Genomic DNA, 21488 nt, shown 5'->3' with positions numbered 1-21488 from the left:
AAGGCAGATGCCCAAGAACTGAGCCACCCAGGAGCCTCATGCAGAGATTGTATTTTTTAAAAAGATTTATTTGAGAGAGAAGAAAAGAACATAAGCACACAAGTGGGAGGGGCAGGGGGAGGGAGGGAGAATTTCAAGCAGACTCTGCACTGAGCTTGGAGCCTGACATGGGGCTTGATCTCACAACCCTGACATCATGACCTGAGCTGAAACCAAGAGTTGGACACTTAAACTGACTGCACCACCCAGGCACCCCTAAGATTGTATTTTATTATTTATTTATTTATTTGACAGAGACACAGCGAGAGAAGGAACACAAGCAGAGGGAGTGGGAGAGGGAGAAGCAGGCTTCCTGCCAACCAGGGAGCCTGATGTGGGGCTCAATCCCAGGACCCTGGAATCATGACCTGAGCCGAAGGCAGCTGCTTAACAACTGAACTACCCAGGGGCCCCATAAGATTGTACTTTAAAGTTAGCTTGTGATTTATTATCTGTGACAAGAAAACCAGAGCATGCATACTCCATGCTCCTCATACTGGACACAGAAATGCAACTGCTCTTACAGGTGCACGGACCTTCCCTATTACCAAAATGAAATGACTAGGCTTCTCCAAACAGCAACCACTTGGTCAAAGAGAAGATAAGTAGTAATAGGAATGGGAAAAATTGGTAACACAATTAAAAAAAAATTTTTTTTCTTTGAAGATTTTATGTATATTCGACCAAGAGAGGGAATACAAGCAGGGGCAGGGACAGAGGGGCAGAGGGATAGGGGGAAGTAGGCTCCCCATTGATCAGGGAGCCTGATGCAAGGGTTGATCCCAGGACCCTGAGATCATGACCTGAGCGAAAGATAGACACTTATGCAACTGAACCACTCAGGCGCCCCAAGCCCAACTCTTTTTAAAGCAGATTTTTAGTGGGTAAAAAACCTAAATTTCCTTCATGGACTTTAGTAGAATAAATAAATAAATAAGCCTAAATAATGTGGGCTTTTTGTATACAGAGCTCTCTGGGCTTTCTGCTATGGATTTATGCTAACTGTGTTTATTTTGATAGATTCATACATTCTCTCAGTTGCCCTTGGGATCAAGGGGACACATTTTAGCAAAAATGATTATGGTTAAGGGGAATGAAGAATGGACAGACTGGGGGTGCCTGAGTGGCTCAGTGGGTTTATCCTCTGCCTTCAGCTCAGGTCCTGATCCCGCATCGGGCTCTCTGCTCAGCAGGAAGCCTGCTTCCCCCTCTCTCTCTGCCTGCCTACTTGCGATCTCTCTCTCTGTGTCAAATAAATAAATAAATAAATAAAATTAAAAAAAAAAAAAAAGAATGGACAGATTGTGGCCACCGAAGAAAGAAATGGTAAATAGTCCACAGTACATCTTTGGTACAGAGTACACACTGGTCCATCTTACCCTGAATAAACTAAGAACTAACTTTTAAGTCTGTAGCTTAAATTAAGTCTTTAAAACTCAGATAAAATAAAGAACATAGGATTAGAATAAAAAGTATGTAATTATTTTTTAAATAAGCAATATGTTTTAGAACCAATGCCCACAATTTTAAGTTGAAATTAAAATATTTTGGGGTGCTCAGTCGGTTAAGCATCTGCTTTTGGCTCAGGTCACAATTCCAGGGTCCTAGGATCAAGCCTCGATTCGGGTTTTTTGTTCCTCAAGGAGCCGTCTTCTCCCTCTCCCTTTGCCTACCACACCCCTGCTTGTGCCCACTCTCTCTCTGTCAAATACATTAAAAAAATCTTTTATTTTTTTTAAAAAAAGATTTTATTTATGTATTTGACGGATAGAAACAGCCAGAGAGTGAACACAAGCAGGGGAGTTGGAGAGGGAGAAGCAGGCTTTTCACCAAGCAGGGAGCCTGATACAGGGCTCCATCCCAGGACCCTGGGATTGTGACCCAAGTTGAAGGCCGATGCTTAATGGCTGAGCCACCCAGGTGCCCCCATAAATAAATTCTTTAAAAAATAAATAAATAAAATATTTTGGAAACTACTGTATTTTGTTTGTATCTTTAATATGCACTGGTGCTATATTAACATTATTTATTTGCATCTTGGACTCCTCCACTGGAGGTCTGCTCTAAGAGGCCTCATTTGCAGATCTGACACACACTCAACACTGTAGAATGAATGAATGATTACCAAAACACTAACTATCGGAGCAGAATAATGCTTTCAACTTGAAATGGTTTCTTAAATGTCAGTGCCTCTCTTAATCTTCCCAGAGGTACTTTAACTGAGATTTACCATCATTTTTTTTTTTTGCCATTTATCTTAACCATTAAAAAATGTACAATACAGAAAAGTCTTGACTAACACTCAAAGGTTTGAGGTATATACGTTTCAGCCACTATCACTAAAAATATTTCTAAAATGTGTGAGTCCTGCAAACGAGGGAACAGTTCACCTTCCATTCATCAAAGAAACACAAAGTCCACTGGAGCTACCATTTTATGCCCAACTAAGCAACCAAAATTTTTAAAAAATAAATTATATTTTAAAAATAAAACATTTTCATAAAATTCTAGTTATGATTAACCCTATAGAACTACCTTCTTGTTACAGTGGACATTAATCCTAGCAGCCTGCCTGGTATTTGTAAAAAAAACCCTCAATTATAAAGAAAGCAAGAGACTTCAGAAAAGGAGTAAGTTATGAATTCTGCATTAGTTGCTACCCGCAGGAGCTCCTTGTGGTCTGGTGTTGATTTGGTGAGTGGTTTTAGAGTTACAAACTATTTGAGATGAGGATATGAGGCAGGGGAGGAGTCAAAGATAAGCCACTTCAAAGAACTAGGATGTGGAAGTTAAGAAGATGGCAGCAAAGTAGGACGACCCTAGGCTCACCTTGGCCCACAAATACAACTAGATAACTATCAAATCATCCTAAATAGGGGTGCCTGGGTGGCTCAGTGGGTTAAAGCCTCTGCCTTTGAGTCAGGTCATGATCCCAGGGTCCTGATCCCAGGATTCTGGGATCGAGCCCCACATCATTGGGCTCTCTGCTCAGCAGGGAGCCTGCTTCCTCCTCTCTCTCGCTGCCTGCCTCTCTGCCTACTTGTGATCTCTTGTCTGTCAAATAAATAAAATCTTTGGGAAAAAAAGTCATCCTAGATACACCAGAAATCAAGCTGAAGACTGGCAGAACAAACCACACAACTAAAGGTAGAGGAGAGGCCACAATGAAGAAGGTAGAAAGTGTGAAGGGTTGGTTTGGGAGAGAAATGGATGTCAGCTGCTGTGGTGGGGAGGGAGCAGTGGTCAGGGAGAAGGGGGAGAGACATACTAACACACTGGGGAGTGCAGGGGAAAACAAAGCCCCATCTAATTGTCTTGGAAAGCAAGAGGGGCTGAATTTCAGGACTTCTGGTAATGGAGTTTCAAAAATCAGCAGGCTTGGCTGGAAGACGCCCTGAGGGCATTGCCCTGCTCTTGGAGAGAAGGCAGGCAAGCGTGCAGCCTGCAATCTGAAGAGTGCCTGTGGCATACAGTGTGAAGGTCATTTGCTCATCTTGGAGCACATCCCGGAGAGAGCATTCACAGAGACAGACTCCTCTGGAAACAAGGAACTAACTGGCCAGCACCATTTCCCTCCCTTGCCCCGGAAGCACAAGCGCAGGACTACCTGTGGGAACCAGCACAGCACTGACACCCAACACTTGACACTCACTTCCTAACTTGCCTAACCCGAGACCCCTCCCCACTCTGTGCATGCACAAACTCTGGTGGGCCTGCCTCTCCCAATCACACTAGCCTCAGTCCCAGCAAGCAGAAACCCTCTCCCCAAGACTGAACCAAAGTCTTGCTCACGCTGCCATCTCCCAAGGCAGGAGTTTTGCAGAGCTTCAGTTCTGGCAGTGGGGGCAAAAGGTCTCATTTCACAAACTGACCACAGCACACCTAGTTAAAACGTACTACATTCAGGCCTGGGACCTAACACTGCCCACAACTGGCAAAGAGCCTCTGCAGATAACTAGCCTGAAGGATAAAATGGCTAGGACAAAAGAGCAGACCATATGCAGCATATACTCCCAGAAGCATATACTCCCGGAAGTGCCAGGCCTTGGGGAATAGGGGACACAGTGCAGGGCATCATAGGACCTCTTCTTCATAAGGCCATTACCCTCAAGAATGAGAGCTGTAGCTGACTTTCCTAACACACAGAAAGAGGCACAGAGAGTTAGACAAAATGAGAAAACAGAAATTTATCCTAAAGTAGAGAACGAGGACAGGGCCAAAAATCTAAGCAAAACAGATATAAGTAACATGCCTAATAAAGAATTTGAACTAATGATCATAAAGATACTCACTGGATCTGAGAAAAGAGTGGAAGACATCAGTGAGACCCTTAGCAGAGAGAGAGAAGGAATAGCACAGCAGAAATAAAGAGTACAATAAATGAAATGAGAAACATGTTTGAGGGAATGAACAGCAGGATGGAAGAAGCAGAAGAAGGAATTAGTGGTCTAAGGAGACTGAGTAATGGAAAGTAATTGGGCTGAACAAAGGAAACAAAAACAATTATGCAAAATGAGAATAGTCTTAGGGCACTCAGCGACTCTATCAAATGTAATAACATTCTTATTATAGGAGTCTCAGAAGACGGAGAGAGACAAGAGGGGACAGAAAATTTATTTGAAGAAAGAACTCCCACCAAAATCAACAAAAGCAGATCCACACCAAGACATATTGTAATTAAACTGGCAAAATATAATAATAAAGAAAAAGTCTTAAAAGGAACAAGACAAAAGAAGGCAGTAACTTACAAGGGAAAACTCGTAAGGTTAGCAGGAGATTTTTCAGCAGATACCTTCCAAGCCAGAAGAGAGTGGCATGATATATTCAAAGTGCTAAATGGGGAAAATCTGCTGCGGAGAATACACTATTTAGTAAGGCTATCATTCAGAAAAGAGAGAAGAAGACAAACAAAAAACAAGGGAGTTCATGATCAGTAAACCAGCCCTACAAGAAATATTAAAGGGGACTCTGACTGGAAAGGAGAGCAAAAGTGACAGTATAAAGGTAGGAAACACAAAAGCAATAAAAATGAATATTTCTGTTAAAAAATAGGTCAAGGTGGGAGCGCCTGGGTGGCTCAGTCAGTTGAGCAACTGCCTTCAGCTCAGCTCATGATCCTGGAGTCCCAGGATCAAGTCCCGCATTGGGCTCCTTGCTCAGCAGGGGGTCTGCTTCTCTCTCTGCCCCTTCCCCGCTCATGTTCTCGCTCTCATTCTCTCTCTCTCTCTCTCTCTCTCAAGTAAATAAATAAATAAAATCTTTAAAAAAACCAGTCAAGGAACTCACAAAATAAAAGGATGTATAATATTACAACATATACTGAAAATGTGGGGAGGAAAGACAAAAAGAGTAAGTTCAAACTTAAATGACTATATAGACTGCTACATGCAGAAGAGGTTATAAGCAAACCTAAAGATAACCATATATCAAAAACCACTAATAAATATGCAAAGAATGAGGAGAATGAAATCAAATACATCACTAAAGAAAATCAGCAAACCATGAGAGAAAGACAAGAAAGGATCAGAGAATACCTTCAGAAACAACCATAAAACATAATAAAATGACAATAAAAGCATATTTGTCAATAATTACACTGAATGTAAATGGACTAAATGCTCCAATCAAAAGACATATGGTGATGGAATAGATAAAAAAAAAATGAGACCCATCTATATGCTGCCTATAAGAGACTCAACTCATTTTAGACCTAAAGATACCTGCAGATTGAAAATGAGGGGATAGAGAAATATCTATCCTGCAAATGGATGTCAAAAGAAAGCCAGAGTAGCAATACTTACATTGGACAAAATACTTTAAAACAAAGATTATAGGGGCACCTGGGTGGCTCAGTGGGTTAAAGACTGCCTTCTGCTCGGGTCAAGATCCCAGGACCCTGGGATCCAGGCCCACATTGGGCTCTCCGCTTAGCAGGGAGCCTGCTTCCTCCTCTCTCTCTTTCTGCCTGCCTCTCTGCCTACTTGTGATCTCTGTCAAATAAATAAATAAAATCTTTAAAAACAAAAAACAAAAAACCCAACGACTGAAACAAGAGATAAAGAAGGACCTAATAATAACAACGAAAGAGACAATCCAACAAGAAGATATAACAATTGTAAATATTTATGCACCCAGCAATAGAACACCTAAATACATAAAACAGTTAATAACAAATATAAAGGAACTAATCAATAATACAGTAATAGTAGGGGACTTTAACACCCCTCTTATATCAATAGATCATCTAAACAGAAAATCAACAAAGAAACAATGGCTTTGAATGACACTTCGGAACAGATGGATTTAACAGACATATTCAGAACATTCTAGCCTAGAACAGCAGAACACATTCTTTTCAAGTACATATGGAACATTCTCCAGAAGAGACCACATATTTAGCCCACAAAACAAGCCTCAACAAATTCAAGATGAAAGTCATACCATTCATCTTTTCTGACCACAATGCTATGAAACTAAAAGTCAACCACAAGAAAAAATCTGGAAAGAGCACAGATATGTGGAGGTTAAATAATGTGCTACTGTGAATGAATGGGTCAAATAGGAAATAAAAGAAGAAATTTAAAAAGTACATGGAAACTAATGAAAATGAAAATACAACAGACCAAAACCTCTGGGATGCAGCAGAAGCGGTTCTAAGAGGGAAGTATAAAATATTATAGGCATACCTCAAGAAGAAAAATCTCAAACAACTTAACCTGACACCTAAAGGAGCTAGGAAAAAAAGAACAAACAAAACGTAAAACCAGAAGAAGGAAGGAAATAATAAACATGAGAACAGAAATAAGTGATATAGAAACTAAAAAAACAATAGAACAAACCAATGAAACCAGGAACTAGTTCAATATCAATCAGTATCAATTAAATCGATAAACCTCCAGCCAGCCTTACCAAATAAAAAAGAGAAAGGACTCAAAATCACAAATGAGAGAGGAGAAATAAAAACCAACACAACAGAAATACAAACAATTATACGTGAGTATTATGAAAAACTATATGCCAACAAACCTAGACAACCTAGAGGATGTAGATAAATTCCTAGAAACACACAAACTACCAAAACTGAAACAGTAAGAAATAGAACATTTGAACAGACTGATAACCAGCAAAGAAATGGAATCAGGAATAAAAAAACTGCCAACAAACAAAAGTCCAGGACCAGATGGCTTCACGGGCAAATTCTACCAAACACTTAAAGAAAGAGTTAATAGCTATTCTTCTCAAACTATTCCAAAAAACAGAAAAGGAAAACTTCCATATTCATCCTATGAGGCAGCATTATTCTCTTAACAAAACCAGAGAAAGACATCACTAAAAAAGAGATCTATAGGCCAATATCCCTGATGAATGTAGATATAAAATTCTCAACAAAATACTAGCAAACTGAATCCAGCAACACATTAGAAAAAATCATTCACCACAATCAAGTGGGATTTATTCCTGGGTTTCCAGGGTAATTCATATTTGCACATCAATCGGGGGTATAGCTCAGTGGTAGAGCATTTGACTGCATATTTGCACATCAATCAATGTCACATCAGTAAGATAAAGGATAAGAACCATATGATCATTTCAACAGATGGAGAAAAAGCATTTGACAAAGTACAACATCCATTTATGATAAAAACCCTCAACAAATTAGGTTTAGAGGGAACACAACTCAACATAATAAAGGCCATATATGAAAAAAACCACAGCCCGTATCATCCTTAATAGGAAAAAATGGAGAGGACAGAAACAAAACAAGGATATTCACTCTCACTACTTTTATTCAACATAGTTCTAGAAGTCCTAGGCACAGCAATCAGACAACAAAAAGGAAAAAAAGGCATCTAAGTCAGTAAGTAAGCAGTAAAACTCTCCCTATTTGCAGACAAGATACTACATAAAGAAAATCTGAAAGACTCCACCGAAAAACTGCTACACGAATTTAGCAAAGTCACAGGATACAAAAATCAATGTGCAGAAATCTTTTACACTTCTATAAACCAATAATGAAACTGCAGCAAAAGAAATTAAGAAAACAATCCCATTTACAACTGCACCAAAAAGAATCAGATACCCAGGAATAAACCTAGCCAAAGAAGTGAATGGAAAACTCTGAAAACTATATACTCTGAAAACTATAAAACACTGATGAAAGAAACTGAAGATGACACAAAGAAATGGGAAGACATCCCATTCTAATGGATTAAAAGAACAAATCTTGTTAAAATGTTTATACTCTATCCTAAGCAATCTACACATTTAATGCAATCCCTATCAAAATCGCAACATCATTTTTCTCAGAACTAGAACAACAATTCTAAAATGTGTATGGAACCACAAAAGATCCCAAATAGCCAAAGCAATCTTGAAAAAGCAAAGCAAAGCTGGAGGCATCACAATTCTGGACTTCAAGTTAAGTTGAAGTATGGTACTGGTACAAAAACAGACACACAGATCAATGGAACAGAATAGAAAACCCGGAAATGAATCTACCTACCTACCTACCATTTATAACGGTCAACATAAGTTGACCATTACTATGGTCAACTAATCTTCAACAAAGCAGGAAAGAATATCTAATGGGAAAAAGTCTCCTCAACAAATGGTGTTGGAAAAACTGGATAGCACCATGTAAAAGAAAGAAACTGGACCATGTTTCATACACAAAAATAAATTCAAAATGAATTAAAGATCTAAATGTGAGTGACTAGATACCACAAAAATCCTAGAAGAGAACACACACAGTAACTTCTATGACACGGGCTGTAGTAACCTCTTCCTGGTCTTCTAAGGCAAGGGAAACAAAAGCAAAAATAAACTACTGGGACTACTTTAAAACAAAAAGTTTCTGCACAGCAAAGGAAACAATCAACAAAACTAAAAGACAACTTATGGAATGGAAGAAGATATTTGCAAATGACATATCCAATTATGGGTTAGTATCCACATTACATAAAGAACTGATAAAACTCAAGAACCAAAAACCAAATAATCCAATTAAAACATGGGCAGAAGATATGAACAGACATTTCTCCAAAGACACACAAGATGGCCAACAGACACATGAAAAGATGCTCATCATCACTTATCATCAAGGGAAATGCAAATCAAAACTCTAATGAGGGCGCCTGGGTGGCTCAGTTGGTTAAGCAACTGCCTTCGGCTCAGGTCACGGTCCTGGAGTCCTGGGATCGAGTCCCACATCAGGCTCCCAGCTCCACGGGGAGTCTGCTTCTCCCTCTGACCTTCTCGCCTCTCATGCTCTCTCTCACTGTCTCTCTCTCAGATAAATAAATAAAATCTTAAAAAAAAATACTACAATGAGATATCACCTCAAACCCGTCAGAATGGCTAAAATCAACAGCACAAGAAACAACAGGTGTTGGCAAGGATGTGAAGAAAAAGGAACACTTACACACTATTGGTGGGAATGCAAGCTGGTGCAGCCACTGTGAAAAACAGTATGGAGGTTCCTCCAAAGTTAAAAATACAACTACCCTATAATCTAGCAATTGCACTACTGGGTATTAATCCAAAGAATATAAAAATACTATTTCAAAGGGATACATGTACTTCTATGTTTACAACAGCATTTTTTACGATAACCACATTATGGAAGCAGCCTAAGCGTCCACTGATTAAGGAGTGGATAAAGATATGGGGTGTGTGTGTGTGTGTGTGTGTATGTAAATAATGCTAAGCAAAATAAGTAAGTCAGAGAAAGACAAATATTATACGGTTTTACTCATATGTGGAATTTAAGAAACAAATGATCAAAGGGGAAAAAAGACACAGAGAGAGACAAATTAAAAAAAAGACTCTTAGAGCACCTGGGTGGCTCAGTCAGTTGATTACCCGACCCTTGGTTTGGGCTTGGGTCATGATCTCATGGGTCCTGAGATTAAGCCCTGCTTCAGGCTCTATGCTCAGGGCAGAGCCTGCTTGAGATTCTCTCCCTCTTTCTCTGCCCCCGCCCTACTTATGCTTGCTCTCTCTCAAATAAATAAATAAATAAATAAATAAATAAATTCTTGAAAAAAGAAAAAAGAAACAGACTCTCAAGTATAAAGGACAAACTGAGGATTACCAGAGGGGAGGTGATGGGGGTGGGGGGAACGGGTGAAATCGTCCATGGGGATTAAGGAGTGCACTTGTCATGGTGAGCACCAGCTGCTGAATGGAAGTACTGAATTACTACATCGTACACTTCTAAAACTAGTATAACATGGTATGTTAACTAACTGGAATTAAAATAAAATTAAAAAAAAAAACTAGGATGTGCACAGCCTAATTCTCTTTGTTTACCCAGCTTACACAGTAAATTACATGGGATCACATACTCCATAGAGTAATAGTTATTTGACTAAAAATAAACCAGAGAAAATATTTGTCATTTGAGATTATTGCTACTAAACTATACCAAATTATTATTCCCAAGGAGGAGCTATTTCTAATTCTTTTTTTTTCCCTCCAAAGGGAGTTTTAAAATTTTCTTAAATTCATTTATTTGTCAGAGAGAGAGAGAACACAAGCAGGGATAGAAGCTGACAGAGAAGCAAGCTCCCTGTTGAGCAAGGAGCCTGATGCAAGACTTGATCCCAGGACCCTGGGATCCTGACCTGAGCCGAAGGCATACGCCTAACCGACTGAGCCACCCAGGCGCCCTGAGCTATTTCTAATTCCATTGCTCCAATTTTAAAACTGGAATAGGAGGAATCAACACAGGTAGTGCCTGGATGGAGTGAGGCACACAGAGGCCCCTAATCTCCGTTTTCCCTCCTTTCCAGTTACATGGACATGGGTGGGCCTAGGGGCCATCTGAACTATTTAAAAGAGCTTGGAAAACTGGAGTTCTTTGTGATGTTATCCAATGTAATGAAGTGTTACTGGCATTTTTATTCTCTTACAATAAATACTCTTTCAATATCAAAAGTACTGCAGAAATCCATAAAAAAGAAACGATGTGTAAAGATAAAGAAATGACACACAACGTCATCTTAATTAAGGAAATGCAGATGCTATTTTTGTCTTACCTATCAAATTGTCAAAAGTTTAAAAGTCTGATAATAGCACCTTCAGTGTAAGTGTGGAAAAACAGGCATTTACTTACATGTGGGTGTATGAACAGATGTAATCTTTTTGGAAAGAGAGCTTACAGTATTTTTCAAACTGACAGAAGATTGCAGCTTTAGTGCTATCTACCCTAGGGATATACTTTCAAAACGATGCCAAGAACATATGCACCATAGTATTTACATTAACAATACAGTGAAAACAGCTAAGTATCCACCAGTAAGGGACCCGATAACTGTACAACCAAACATTAGGCAGCTATTTAAAAAGAATGGTAGGTCTGTATATACTTAAAATAGGAAGACCAAGACATATTAGCTAGAAAAGGCTTATCCAGATCATATATAATATAATTTTTTACTTTGTTAATTTTGTTTTAAAAGATATACACAAAGGTCAATTTCCTAAATTTAATGTCTGTACAATGTTTTGGTTACATTTCTCTGCTCCTTTTCATAGCAAACTTCATCAAAAAAGGTGTCTCCATCTGCTGTTCTACAGTTCATTTCCTATTACTTCTGTAGTCTGCGAAAGAAGAGAGTTAGGGGCTTGGTGCCCTTTAACTCTCTAAGAAAACTTGACTGATTACTGATCAATCAGTGATCTCCATGTTGCCAAATCTAATAGCCACTTCTCTGTTCCCAATTTACCTGCCTTCTCTGTATCATTTAAGAATTAACGACTCTCTACTTCTTGAAACATTCACCTCCATGTGAATTTCTAAATTTTGAGGTCCTGCGTTTTATTATCATTTCTAACTTAAATGGTCCCTCACTGACCTCATTTTTTAGTCTCAAACTGGACTCCCCTGGTTTTCTCTGACTCAGTAAATGGCACCACCCACATGGCGTGCTTACGGCCAGAACCCTGAAGATTCACCTTTGCTTCCAGCTACTCCTGGACCCTCTATATCTAACCCACTAGGAAATCCTACAGATTCTTGGGGCGCCTGGGCGGCTCAGTTGGTTAAGCATCTCACTCCTGATGTCAGCTCAGGTTATGACCTGACCGTCACGGGATCAAGCCCCTCATGGTCATAGGAGCCGCTCTGTGCTCAGCAGGGAGTCTTCTTGAGATCCTCTCTCTCTCTCTGCCCCTCCCTGCCCTGTACTCACTTTCTCTCACATAAATAAATAAATCTTAAAAGAAAAAAAAAATAGAACTCCACAGATTCTCTTCAACACTCTCCTCTGCACCTGGCTATTGTGCCCCAGGACAAAACAGCACACGTGGCCACTTCAAATTCTGTTAAGATTGACAATGTGCTGGCCATGAGATTCTGTTCTCCATTTTTAAAGTTACCTGTGCATTTTAACCTGATAATTTACAAGGTCTGACTCCTTCTTTTGATCTGTAATATGATATAGTATAAATTAAATCACTCTAAAAAACAGTATTTGTATTCTTATCTGCCTATAACCTTCTAAACCAGCTGCCTAAAGGAGCCCTTCAACCTAATGGCAATTATTGACAAAGTCTCTTACCCTCTTCTTCCCAGGTTCAGAAGCACGAGTGTCATAATCATCAGGGAGCTGAAGATAATCCTCCATTCTGCTGGCAATTGCCTCCCAGTCACGTTTCCTTTTAGTACCAGTTCTCAAGCCATCCAACTTGTCTGAGGGACAAACACAGAGCCGCAGCATTAAGGAGGAGTGTGAGTTTGCACACAACACACAAACAAAGGAAAAGAAGTCTGGAACACTGTCAGAGGGCAGGGCCACATTTTTGAGGGCAGCATCGCTTGCAGATCCAACTATCTTCTTGGCGGAGGTAACAGTTCTGGGCAAATTCCATTGTTTATCTGGTGTTCTCACTGGCAGGCATTACATTACAAAGTTGGTTTAAGTAACGAACACGGGCAGGGCAAGAAAAGTCACTTGTCTCCTGGCCTCCCACCCCACCAAATCACACTTCGGCTCTTGTGTTCCGAAGGAAAATGCGGAGACGGGTTTTTCTAAAAGCTATTTCTTCTACTCTTTTTTTTTTTCCCCCCTTTAGCACAATATTAATACCACCCATTTGATCTGTAATCATGTGTGATACCGTGTCTTATGAAAAGTAGATAGTACCAACAACTTAATGAGCCAAGCTAATGTTTAAAAAGGTTTTTGATTAACAGTTCCTTGGGATTTTGACCAGTGAGCAAGGATTCCCCATGAGTTAATGTTTCTGAGTAAGCTGATTGTACGAATCACCACATTCTTTGGTTATGCTGTGAAGTGCTACTGACCATTCTGAGGCTAAGAGTTAGTCCGCCAAAGTGACCAGATCTAAATTTTCTTTCTGAATCCTCAATCTGAGAGGGCTAGGTTTCCCAAGGGCCCCAAACTGTAACCAATTAAAAGAAGAGAGATAGAGGATTCAGAAATTCTGAGACATGAGTTTAGGTGTGTTCAAGTACACGCAATGAAAATGTGTAGTCATTTTTAATTGGGTGTTAACACTGATTTTGAATTCCCTATGTGAGATATTACGAGTTATTTATATTTTTAGCTACATTGAAGTACTAAACTCTTGAATAATCTGTGATTACATACACATACTATTATTAAGAAAGTCAATAAAAGAAAACCAAAAAACGTCAGAAATACACAATAACCATACTTCATTAAACTCCATAAAGGGTGCAGAGTGTATATATGATAAAAAAATCTGTTAGGCACCAAGTTGGAGAGAACTTGATATGAAAAGGAAAATACAATGGAAGCAGTGGCAGGAAAAGAGGGTGAGTTTGTGCTTCAAATGTAAAAGATTCACACACAACTAACTGTACCACACCATACAGGCTTAAAAAAACAGTAAGATTTCGCATACTTGGCAAAGCTTTTATTTCCTAAAACCCTCCCCCATAAAAGCAGTATTACTGAAAAATCTGCAAGCAGACTACAACACTTTACAAAACTCAATAAATTTTTATCATATCACTTTGGAAAAACTTTTAACATGAATGAGTTCAACAGAAACGGTTTCCTGATCTCTTCTGTAAATCACATGCTGTACCAAATGGCTCTATCTTCACGGGTATGACAGGTCGTAGAATACAAATTCTTAAAGTGATCCCTTGACTGCTCAGGGACACAGATTATGGTATTAGAAAACCAATGAAGTCCCACAAACAATAAAACTGTTCTAGTTCAACAGTATACAGTATTACTAGAAGAGTAGGAAGCTCTAACACACTTAATAAATAAACCTCAGACGATTTCCAAACTTAAGATTAACTTTGACATTAACATACTTTAAAAGAAAAAAAAATTCATATCTGAATTCCAAGAATAGAGCATGGCCAAGGCAGCAATGCAGAAGGGCAAGGGTGAAAACTGCAAGAACGTTTCCTCAGACACCGGGTAAGTGACAGGAGTTACAGACCAGGAGTCCCATATTTGCAACATGGAAGATCAGAAGAGCATGTACTTCTAGTCTGAACACCTTTGTTTGTAATGTTTAATTGGAAATTTCATTGTGCACAGCATGTTTAAAGCTTCCTTCTTGGGGATGAAGAAAGGTTCATACCTCTTCCACATGGCATCCTGGAAACCCAAACACACAGATGTATGGCATAAGGTGAGGGAAGAGGAATCTGGGATGTTAATTACAGAAGACGGCTGGTGTCCCATACACCCATACTAATGACTTTCAGAGGTTTGAATTTCAAAAGATGAAGTTTTAAGATGAAGATGAAGGTCTAAACATCCAACTTGGCAGGTCACAGAATTTTCCCACATCTTCAGAACAGTAAATATTATATAGCACGACATAAAATTTTTGTAAATACATCTATGCATTTTCTAAATATAAATGGTGTTTCTGAAAATTCATTCATGGCAAACATACGAGGGTTATGTGCCTATATGAATAAGTGCATTCCAACTGTGAAGAGATGAATCTGCCTGACACGTAGAAGGCTAATACACAATAACCAATAGGCAGAGACAAATGACAGATGAGGAAAGCAAAAGTACTTGGTATGGAGAAACCTATAATAGGATAACACTCTCAGACCTTCTCTTGGTTTCTCACAGTTGGAGAAACCAAAGCTGTATCGTCGGAATATAAGTAGCTTCAGTGCCGAATCCGAGCATCTGAGGTGGCACGTAACACCCACCCTTGTATGAGGGTGCCCAGCTGAGAAGGAGCCAGTCAGGGGCAACTGCAGCAGCCCACAGGCAGTCGTTACGACTCTACTACACCCGTGCCAGATGCATTTCAGGTCGGTTCTGAATCTTTCTAAAATTACGCCACTCCTGATTTAACATTAAACATCAGCTGAACTGCATGCTGTACCTAATGAACACAGATCAAGAATCCGCAATGAGAATGAACCAGCTGCACGAAAGGTGAACAAGTCCTTTCTCATTGGCAGACTCATTTGTGAATCAAAACTCCCCAGATACAGATGCAGCTCTTCTGGCTCAGTGTGCGACACCGATGAAGCTTAGTATGTTTCCATCTTGCATGATCATGTTACCCAAAGTAATTCAAGAATGTTGGTAGAGTACTCACAAAAGTTAATTGGACCTGGTAATCAATCTATTGAGTTTGTTATGCTAAAGAAGGCACCATAAATAGGTTAATTCCCAGAGGAAAAGCCTCATGTTTTAGGGAAGAATCTTTGTTTCATTTGGCTACATGGACCAATCTCAAAGAAGCCAGCACTTTCAAGAATGCTCACACTCAATCTGCCTTCCTCCACGGGGAGATTGGCTCTTAAGGTAACAGAGTGGTACAAGATGTGAGTCATTACATAAAACATCACTGTCACTCTTACTAAAACAGCAGCAGTAGCAAACATGGTGGATTTATGTTCTGAATTCTTACTGGACCTGCAGTGCCTTTAACTGAAATGTCTATTTAACAAATCCATTTCTGGAATTAACTGCCTAACAGTCTTTCTTTAAGATGAACTGAATTTGTATAAAATGTGTTTTCTGAGAAGCAAATGGTAGACAGGCCAGGATTTTTTCCAAAATCAATACCAAGTTTAATATCATATTTTCTTGAATATTCATCACAGCTAAATTCCAATAACCTTTCTCTTTAGAAATTAGAAAGAAGAATAGAAAATGGACTGGCTCAAGTTTAAAAAAGCATTATCATAGATCATATATTACATAATGCCTCTGAATATTATATGCTTAGTTAAAATATTGATCACTTTTACAATCCTCTTGTCTCTTTATTTATGATCTTTTTGCCCCAAAAGGTAATTGCTATTTAGAGAACCAGAAGAAGGAAATGATCTTGCAGTCTTATAGGTTATTCTCAAAGTACAGTACAGAACTTCAAACACTTAATTTAATATCAAAATAAGCAGATCCAAAGCATTATTATTTAGAAAGTAGTTTGTGATTATTATTTTCCTACATATTTAATTGCACTTAAATATTTATAAATGCTTTAAAAGTTTAGAGGAAGAGATCACTGACAAAGATTTCCCAAAGAGGGAAGACTAGTTTAAGAATATGTCAGTACGCACACATAATTTTCACCTGTCACACATTAAAAAAAAAAAAATTCCTGGACTTTATATCAAAGCGCCTATCCCAATAACGGAGTAATACTAAAGTTTACGGAACTACCTTTTACATAGGACCTAGTGAACATCAATTGCTAACATGATGGGCAAAATAAAAGGCAGAAACTTATGCAACTTGTGTAAAATGCATTCCTCTTACATCAGAAACACAATGTATCCCAAACAGTGAAGCAGCTAAATGACTCAGATTTGTTCTATGAACTTAAGATATTCAGATGGTTACTTCAGTTTTGGAGTAACACCATGATACTAGAAGAGAAACGCAGAGACTGACAGTTACACTTCATACATTAGAAAGGTCAATCTTCCAGAAAGCCCTTATCTCATTTTTTAAGATTATTTATTAATACATCTTAATCAACGTGATAAATGATTCTCTTTAAGTGAAGTGGAAAAAAAAGAAAAGAAAAAATGTTTTGAAGTTATTACGATGAAATATTGGAAGAAAATCCATTGGGTATGTTTGATTTTCTATTTGACAGACAACCTCACATTAAGCAACTCCAACTTTTGATTTAGACAGTAATTTTAACCAGTTTACCTTGTAATCTGCCACTAAAAACAAGTTGAAGGTAAGAATCTTATAAAGTAGGTTCCTCAAAAACCTGAATTACATATCTACCTCCCCCCACCCAGAAACTCTATTTATTATACAAGGAAAATAACTGCCTTTTAAGGAATGTTTAAACTTCAATATTTATTATTATTACTACTATTATTTCCCAAAGTATTCATCATCAGGTTCAGCTTTGGACTGCAGTTAAATACTCTTTTAAAAAAGCAGAAATCTCATCAGCACTAACATTTCTGATTAATATAACAGAATGGATTTTAGAAGTGACAGTATTTTATTGCTAAATTCATACTTCCCCTTACTCTAAAATCTTGAAGTGACAGTGAAGGTGATTCTTCTAAATACACTTCTTTTTTCACTCTGTCACAAGATGAAACTAATTAAACTGAAAGCTAGCAAAATTGAGGATGCAAGGTAGGCCAAAAATCTTGGTTTAAAGCAGAAATTTGGGGAAGTTTGTTCTTCTTACAGCAGAAAGATCTATGACCATTACCATCAGGTATCACATATAAAAACAGGAAAAAGGAGATACCCACCTAGCTTGGCCTCAGATGTGTCCATCTCCCATTTGCTTTTCGGAATGTAACCCTAAATCGCACACAGAGAGAAGCTCGAAGGGTTAGAAAGAGACACATACATGCATATCACTGTTGAACTGGAAAAGCATTAAAACTGGGAACGGATTCAGTTTCCACTCACTAGTTTTATATATATATGTATGTATATATATATATATATATATATATCTCCTTAGGGAACACAGTCTCATTAACTCTGAAGAAACTGAATTACTCAATTCACCCAACTTCACTGCCCAGATTTCAGAGTAGTCACTTCAAAATAGTATCATGAAGGCGCTTTGAGGCAGCTACAGTTCGGGACACACAGTTGTAGTCCGAACAACAGCTGGACAGCAAATATGGTGAGAACGTACGGTCGTTACTGCGCTAGTATTAATACCACTCAGAGTAGCAGAGCATTTATAATAACTAGCTAGCTTATTTTCTAAATACAACTGTGGTTCTCAAGTGATGGTACAAAGAGTGTTCTTCGAGCAGCTACTTTATATCGCAGTGTAAGTTTCAGTACTTGAAAGGAGAAAACATGGTATCACTGAACACAACTACGAAGTTCCAACTTCATTTAAAAATGACTCAACCCATTTACCGGTTAGATTTTACAAAGGCTGGTTTTTACTGAATCAACGTGAGAGCATTTCTTTTTCATGGTTGGAACCTAGATTATTATTTTCAATGTCTTTTAAAATGACATTTTCCTAATATACGAAAAACCAGAAATCCCCACAGGTATTTATATTTTATTTAGTAAAAAACAAACAAACAAACAAACAAACAAGAAACCTGGGCGGTTTATTTCAAACAATGTCCTGTAAGATTTTCAAATTTCCCAATATACCTATTTTACTATATAGTAATCCTTTCTGCTTATTCACCTAGCAAGTATACGGTTGTGATTCCGCTTTTCCTTTACTTGGACTCTGTTCTCTATTAGATCCTAACATACAGAACTTTAGTATTAGGGCTTATTATACAGAACAGAATCATCACAGGTGTCAGCATCTTCTTGTAAGAATTAGTATCTCTACTCTTGGGAATATTCAAGTTCACGGAGCAGACTGACACAAAGGCAGGCTGGCAAGGATGCTGACACTTCATGACAACAGCTGCTGTGTCTGAGTACGGGAGCATTATCGTTCTTCCAGGACACCTACAGGTGTGGTACTTCTCTAGTCTTTAAGCCCGACTAATAATTCACTTTCACCTATTAGGTAGTACTTCAGATTGTAAATCATACCATCTTCCCCAAATGCATTTCTAGAACAAACCAAGACAAAGCTATGCTGAAGTGACTGGCGCTGAAAGTACTGATGTGATCTGTACAAGTCATATCTCCGAAATCACCTGAAAACCTTAAGCATCACTAGAATAACATATTTACAGATTGTGAATCATATCTACTAGGTTCACTGAAGTACTAAAGAAGGAAAAATATCATACCAGTGATCCCCCAAAAGGATTCTCTTAACCAAGAAAAGGTTGGATTTTGCCCAGTTGCAGTGATTAGTACAAAGCAGAAAATGCAAAGTTTATTGAGAATTCCACTAAAATGGTCCAAATGACATGAGACTTGCTCTTAACCCTTTGGTTAAAATTCTCCAAGAATCTTTTACTTTTGGAATAGAACCCAATAGCAGAAGATCTGGATTTGGCCTTTTTGAATGGGTTAAGAGAAGTTTTAGAATATAAAGATATGCAAAATGAGCATATTAATTTCCTCCTGCTGGAACCGCCCTGTTCTTCCTTAAAATTGTATCATCTTCTCACTGGTTGAAATGTTAGGCCACTTGGAAATAAAAGAGATAGTCCAGCAGGGTAGAGTTCTAAGACTTCTTTGCCATGTTTTTTGATGTAATAATAGAGTATTACAGCGTGTTTCACTTTTCAAAATAAATAGTACATTCAATTAAAAGTTTCGAGCTTTGACCTACACTTAGACAAGTCAGATGTTACGAACCATATCCTGAACTGAAATCTCCACAAAAGGAAGACGGAGCTTCAGAAAGCTAGCATTATAGATTTATCACATGATCACCTTCTAGGACACACGCTGCAAGTAGCCACAGGTCATTAGCCATATTCCACAACTGCGTGGGCCTTTAATAAATGAACTTCCTGCCTAAGTTTTAGATCATATATGTCAAAAAACCAACCTAATTAAGAAAAATATTTTGTTTAAAGAAAAAACATACTGAGACTCAAATGCAATTAACTTTAAAGCTTATTTTTTAATCCGCATATGAAATCTAGGAATGTAGAGGTTGACACCATCTCTTTGCACACACAGTTTCTTTTCAAAGTCCTCTGTATCACACACGGGATTGATGGGACCACTCCTTAGAGAGTCTATATTCTCTAGGGGTAAGAATCAGGGTTCTCACTTTGTACATTTCCAGAAGAGTATGAGAAGCAGCTTTAGCAAGGGCTGATGTATTAAATAAACCAAATAATATTTTGAATTAAAAAAGCCAACACTGATTCAAGACATTGCTAATCTCTGTGCCTCATTAGCAAACACTGAAAAGTAACATAATTCTACAGGTCGCGTATTTTTCAATGACAGGGTAAGGCAAACATCTCTACAGAGGTGTGATCAAAAGCATTTACAGTAGGTACACGGGAACTTTGAACTCACACTACGGAAGCCTCTAATAAGCCTCAATAAAATGCATTGCCTACACACTCAAATCATTTTCCCCATCACTGAAAAGGATAAAATGCAGAAGAACAAATTCAGCAGTCAGTGGCAACCCTCTGCCTTCTCATTCTAGAAGTTCTTCTGCCTCAGTTGACAGAAGCTCAATTTTGAAATCTCGTAGCAAAGAAGAGACAATTATGCATATGTTGGGTAGGCTGTACCACATATCTGCTGGAATGTAAGAATGCCTTTTCATATGTAATTGATTTTTTTAAAAAGTAGACTTCCCTAAAGCCACCCACAAGTAGATGAGTGAGTACAGGGTAAGTTTCTTAGCATTCTTAAAATTTTCATGTAACAATACAGTAGAGGGTTCTTCTGATCAGGGGAAAAAGAAAAAGTACCAGAAGTCTCCTTGAAGATGATTATAGAAATTTCTACCATTAAGGTATAAATCAACAGTAGGAATCTGACCATAGATCTGAGATTAAACCCTTAAAAATTTTAATAGAGACACTTTGTTCAAAGTGGTTGGTCTGTCTCCTACCAGTTCGCTTTCCTCTTCCTCTGCATCTTTCTTTTCTTCCTTCTGTTCTTCGATATTTGCATCAAAATCCTCCATCTCTACCTACACCACCCCAATAATAATTAAAAAAAAAAAAAAAGAAAAAAGAAAAAAGATGAGTTAACATTAAGGAAAACGTTGAGTCCCTCAGTGAGATCTGAAACAGCAAAGGTGCCCAAAGCAGGGCAGCACAGAATCACTGTTACATCCTAATTTTAAAACCCTAAAGTTTGAAACAGAACTTATAAAAAGACAGAATGACAGTCCTGCCTTTCATTTTCCCAGGATATCCATCTTTATAATTTCCTATTAAGTTGAATATAATAATATATGCTAAGTTGATGATTACCTGTTTTGGATGCCTGTGATTACCAGGATTTCTCTTCAAAACCTCTAGCAAGTATTTCTCCAATCCAGTAAAACATGTGTATGATTCAAATTTCAAAATGTAAGAAAGGGTATTGTGAAAAATAAGATGA

General features: G+C 38.2%; 1 protein-coding gene across 2 annotated transcripts in view; it reads right to left on the bottom strand.

The window, feature by feature from the left end:
- YLPM1 (YLP motif containing 1) overlaps positions 1-21488 on the bottom strand; it is a 76771-nt gene that overhangs the window by 1969 nt on the left and 53314 nt on the right. For both annotated transcript variants that reach the window (XM_044231185.1, XM_044231184.1), the window contains 3 exons: positions 20992-21072; positions 17765-17816; positions 12603-12733 (listed from right to left, as the gene is read on the bottom strand). In XM_044231185.1, coding sequence (XP_044087120.1) covers positions 12603-12733; positions 17765-17816; positions 20992-21072 — 264 coding nt within the window. The remainder of the gene's footprint in view (positions 1-12602; positions 12734-17764; positions 17817-20991; positions 21073-21488) is intronic.

Source organism: Neovison vison, chromosome 13 (assembly GCF_020171115.1).
Source record: "Neovison vison isolate M4711 chromosome 13, ASM_NN_V1, whole genome shotgun sequence".
NCBI lineage: Eukaryota > Metazoa > Chordata > Mammalia > Carnivora > Mustelidae > Neogale > Neogale vison.
This window is presented reverse-complemented; position numbering and strand designations above follow the sequence as displayed.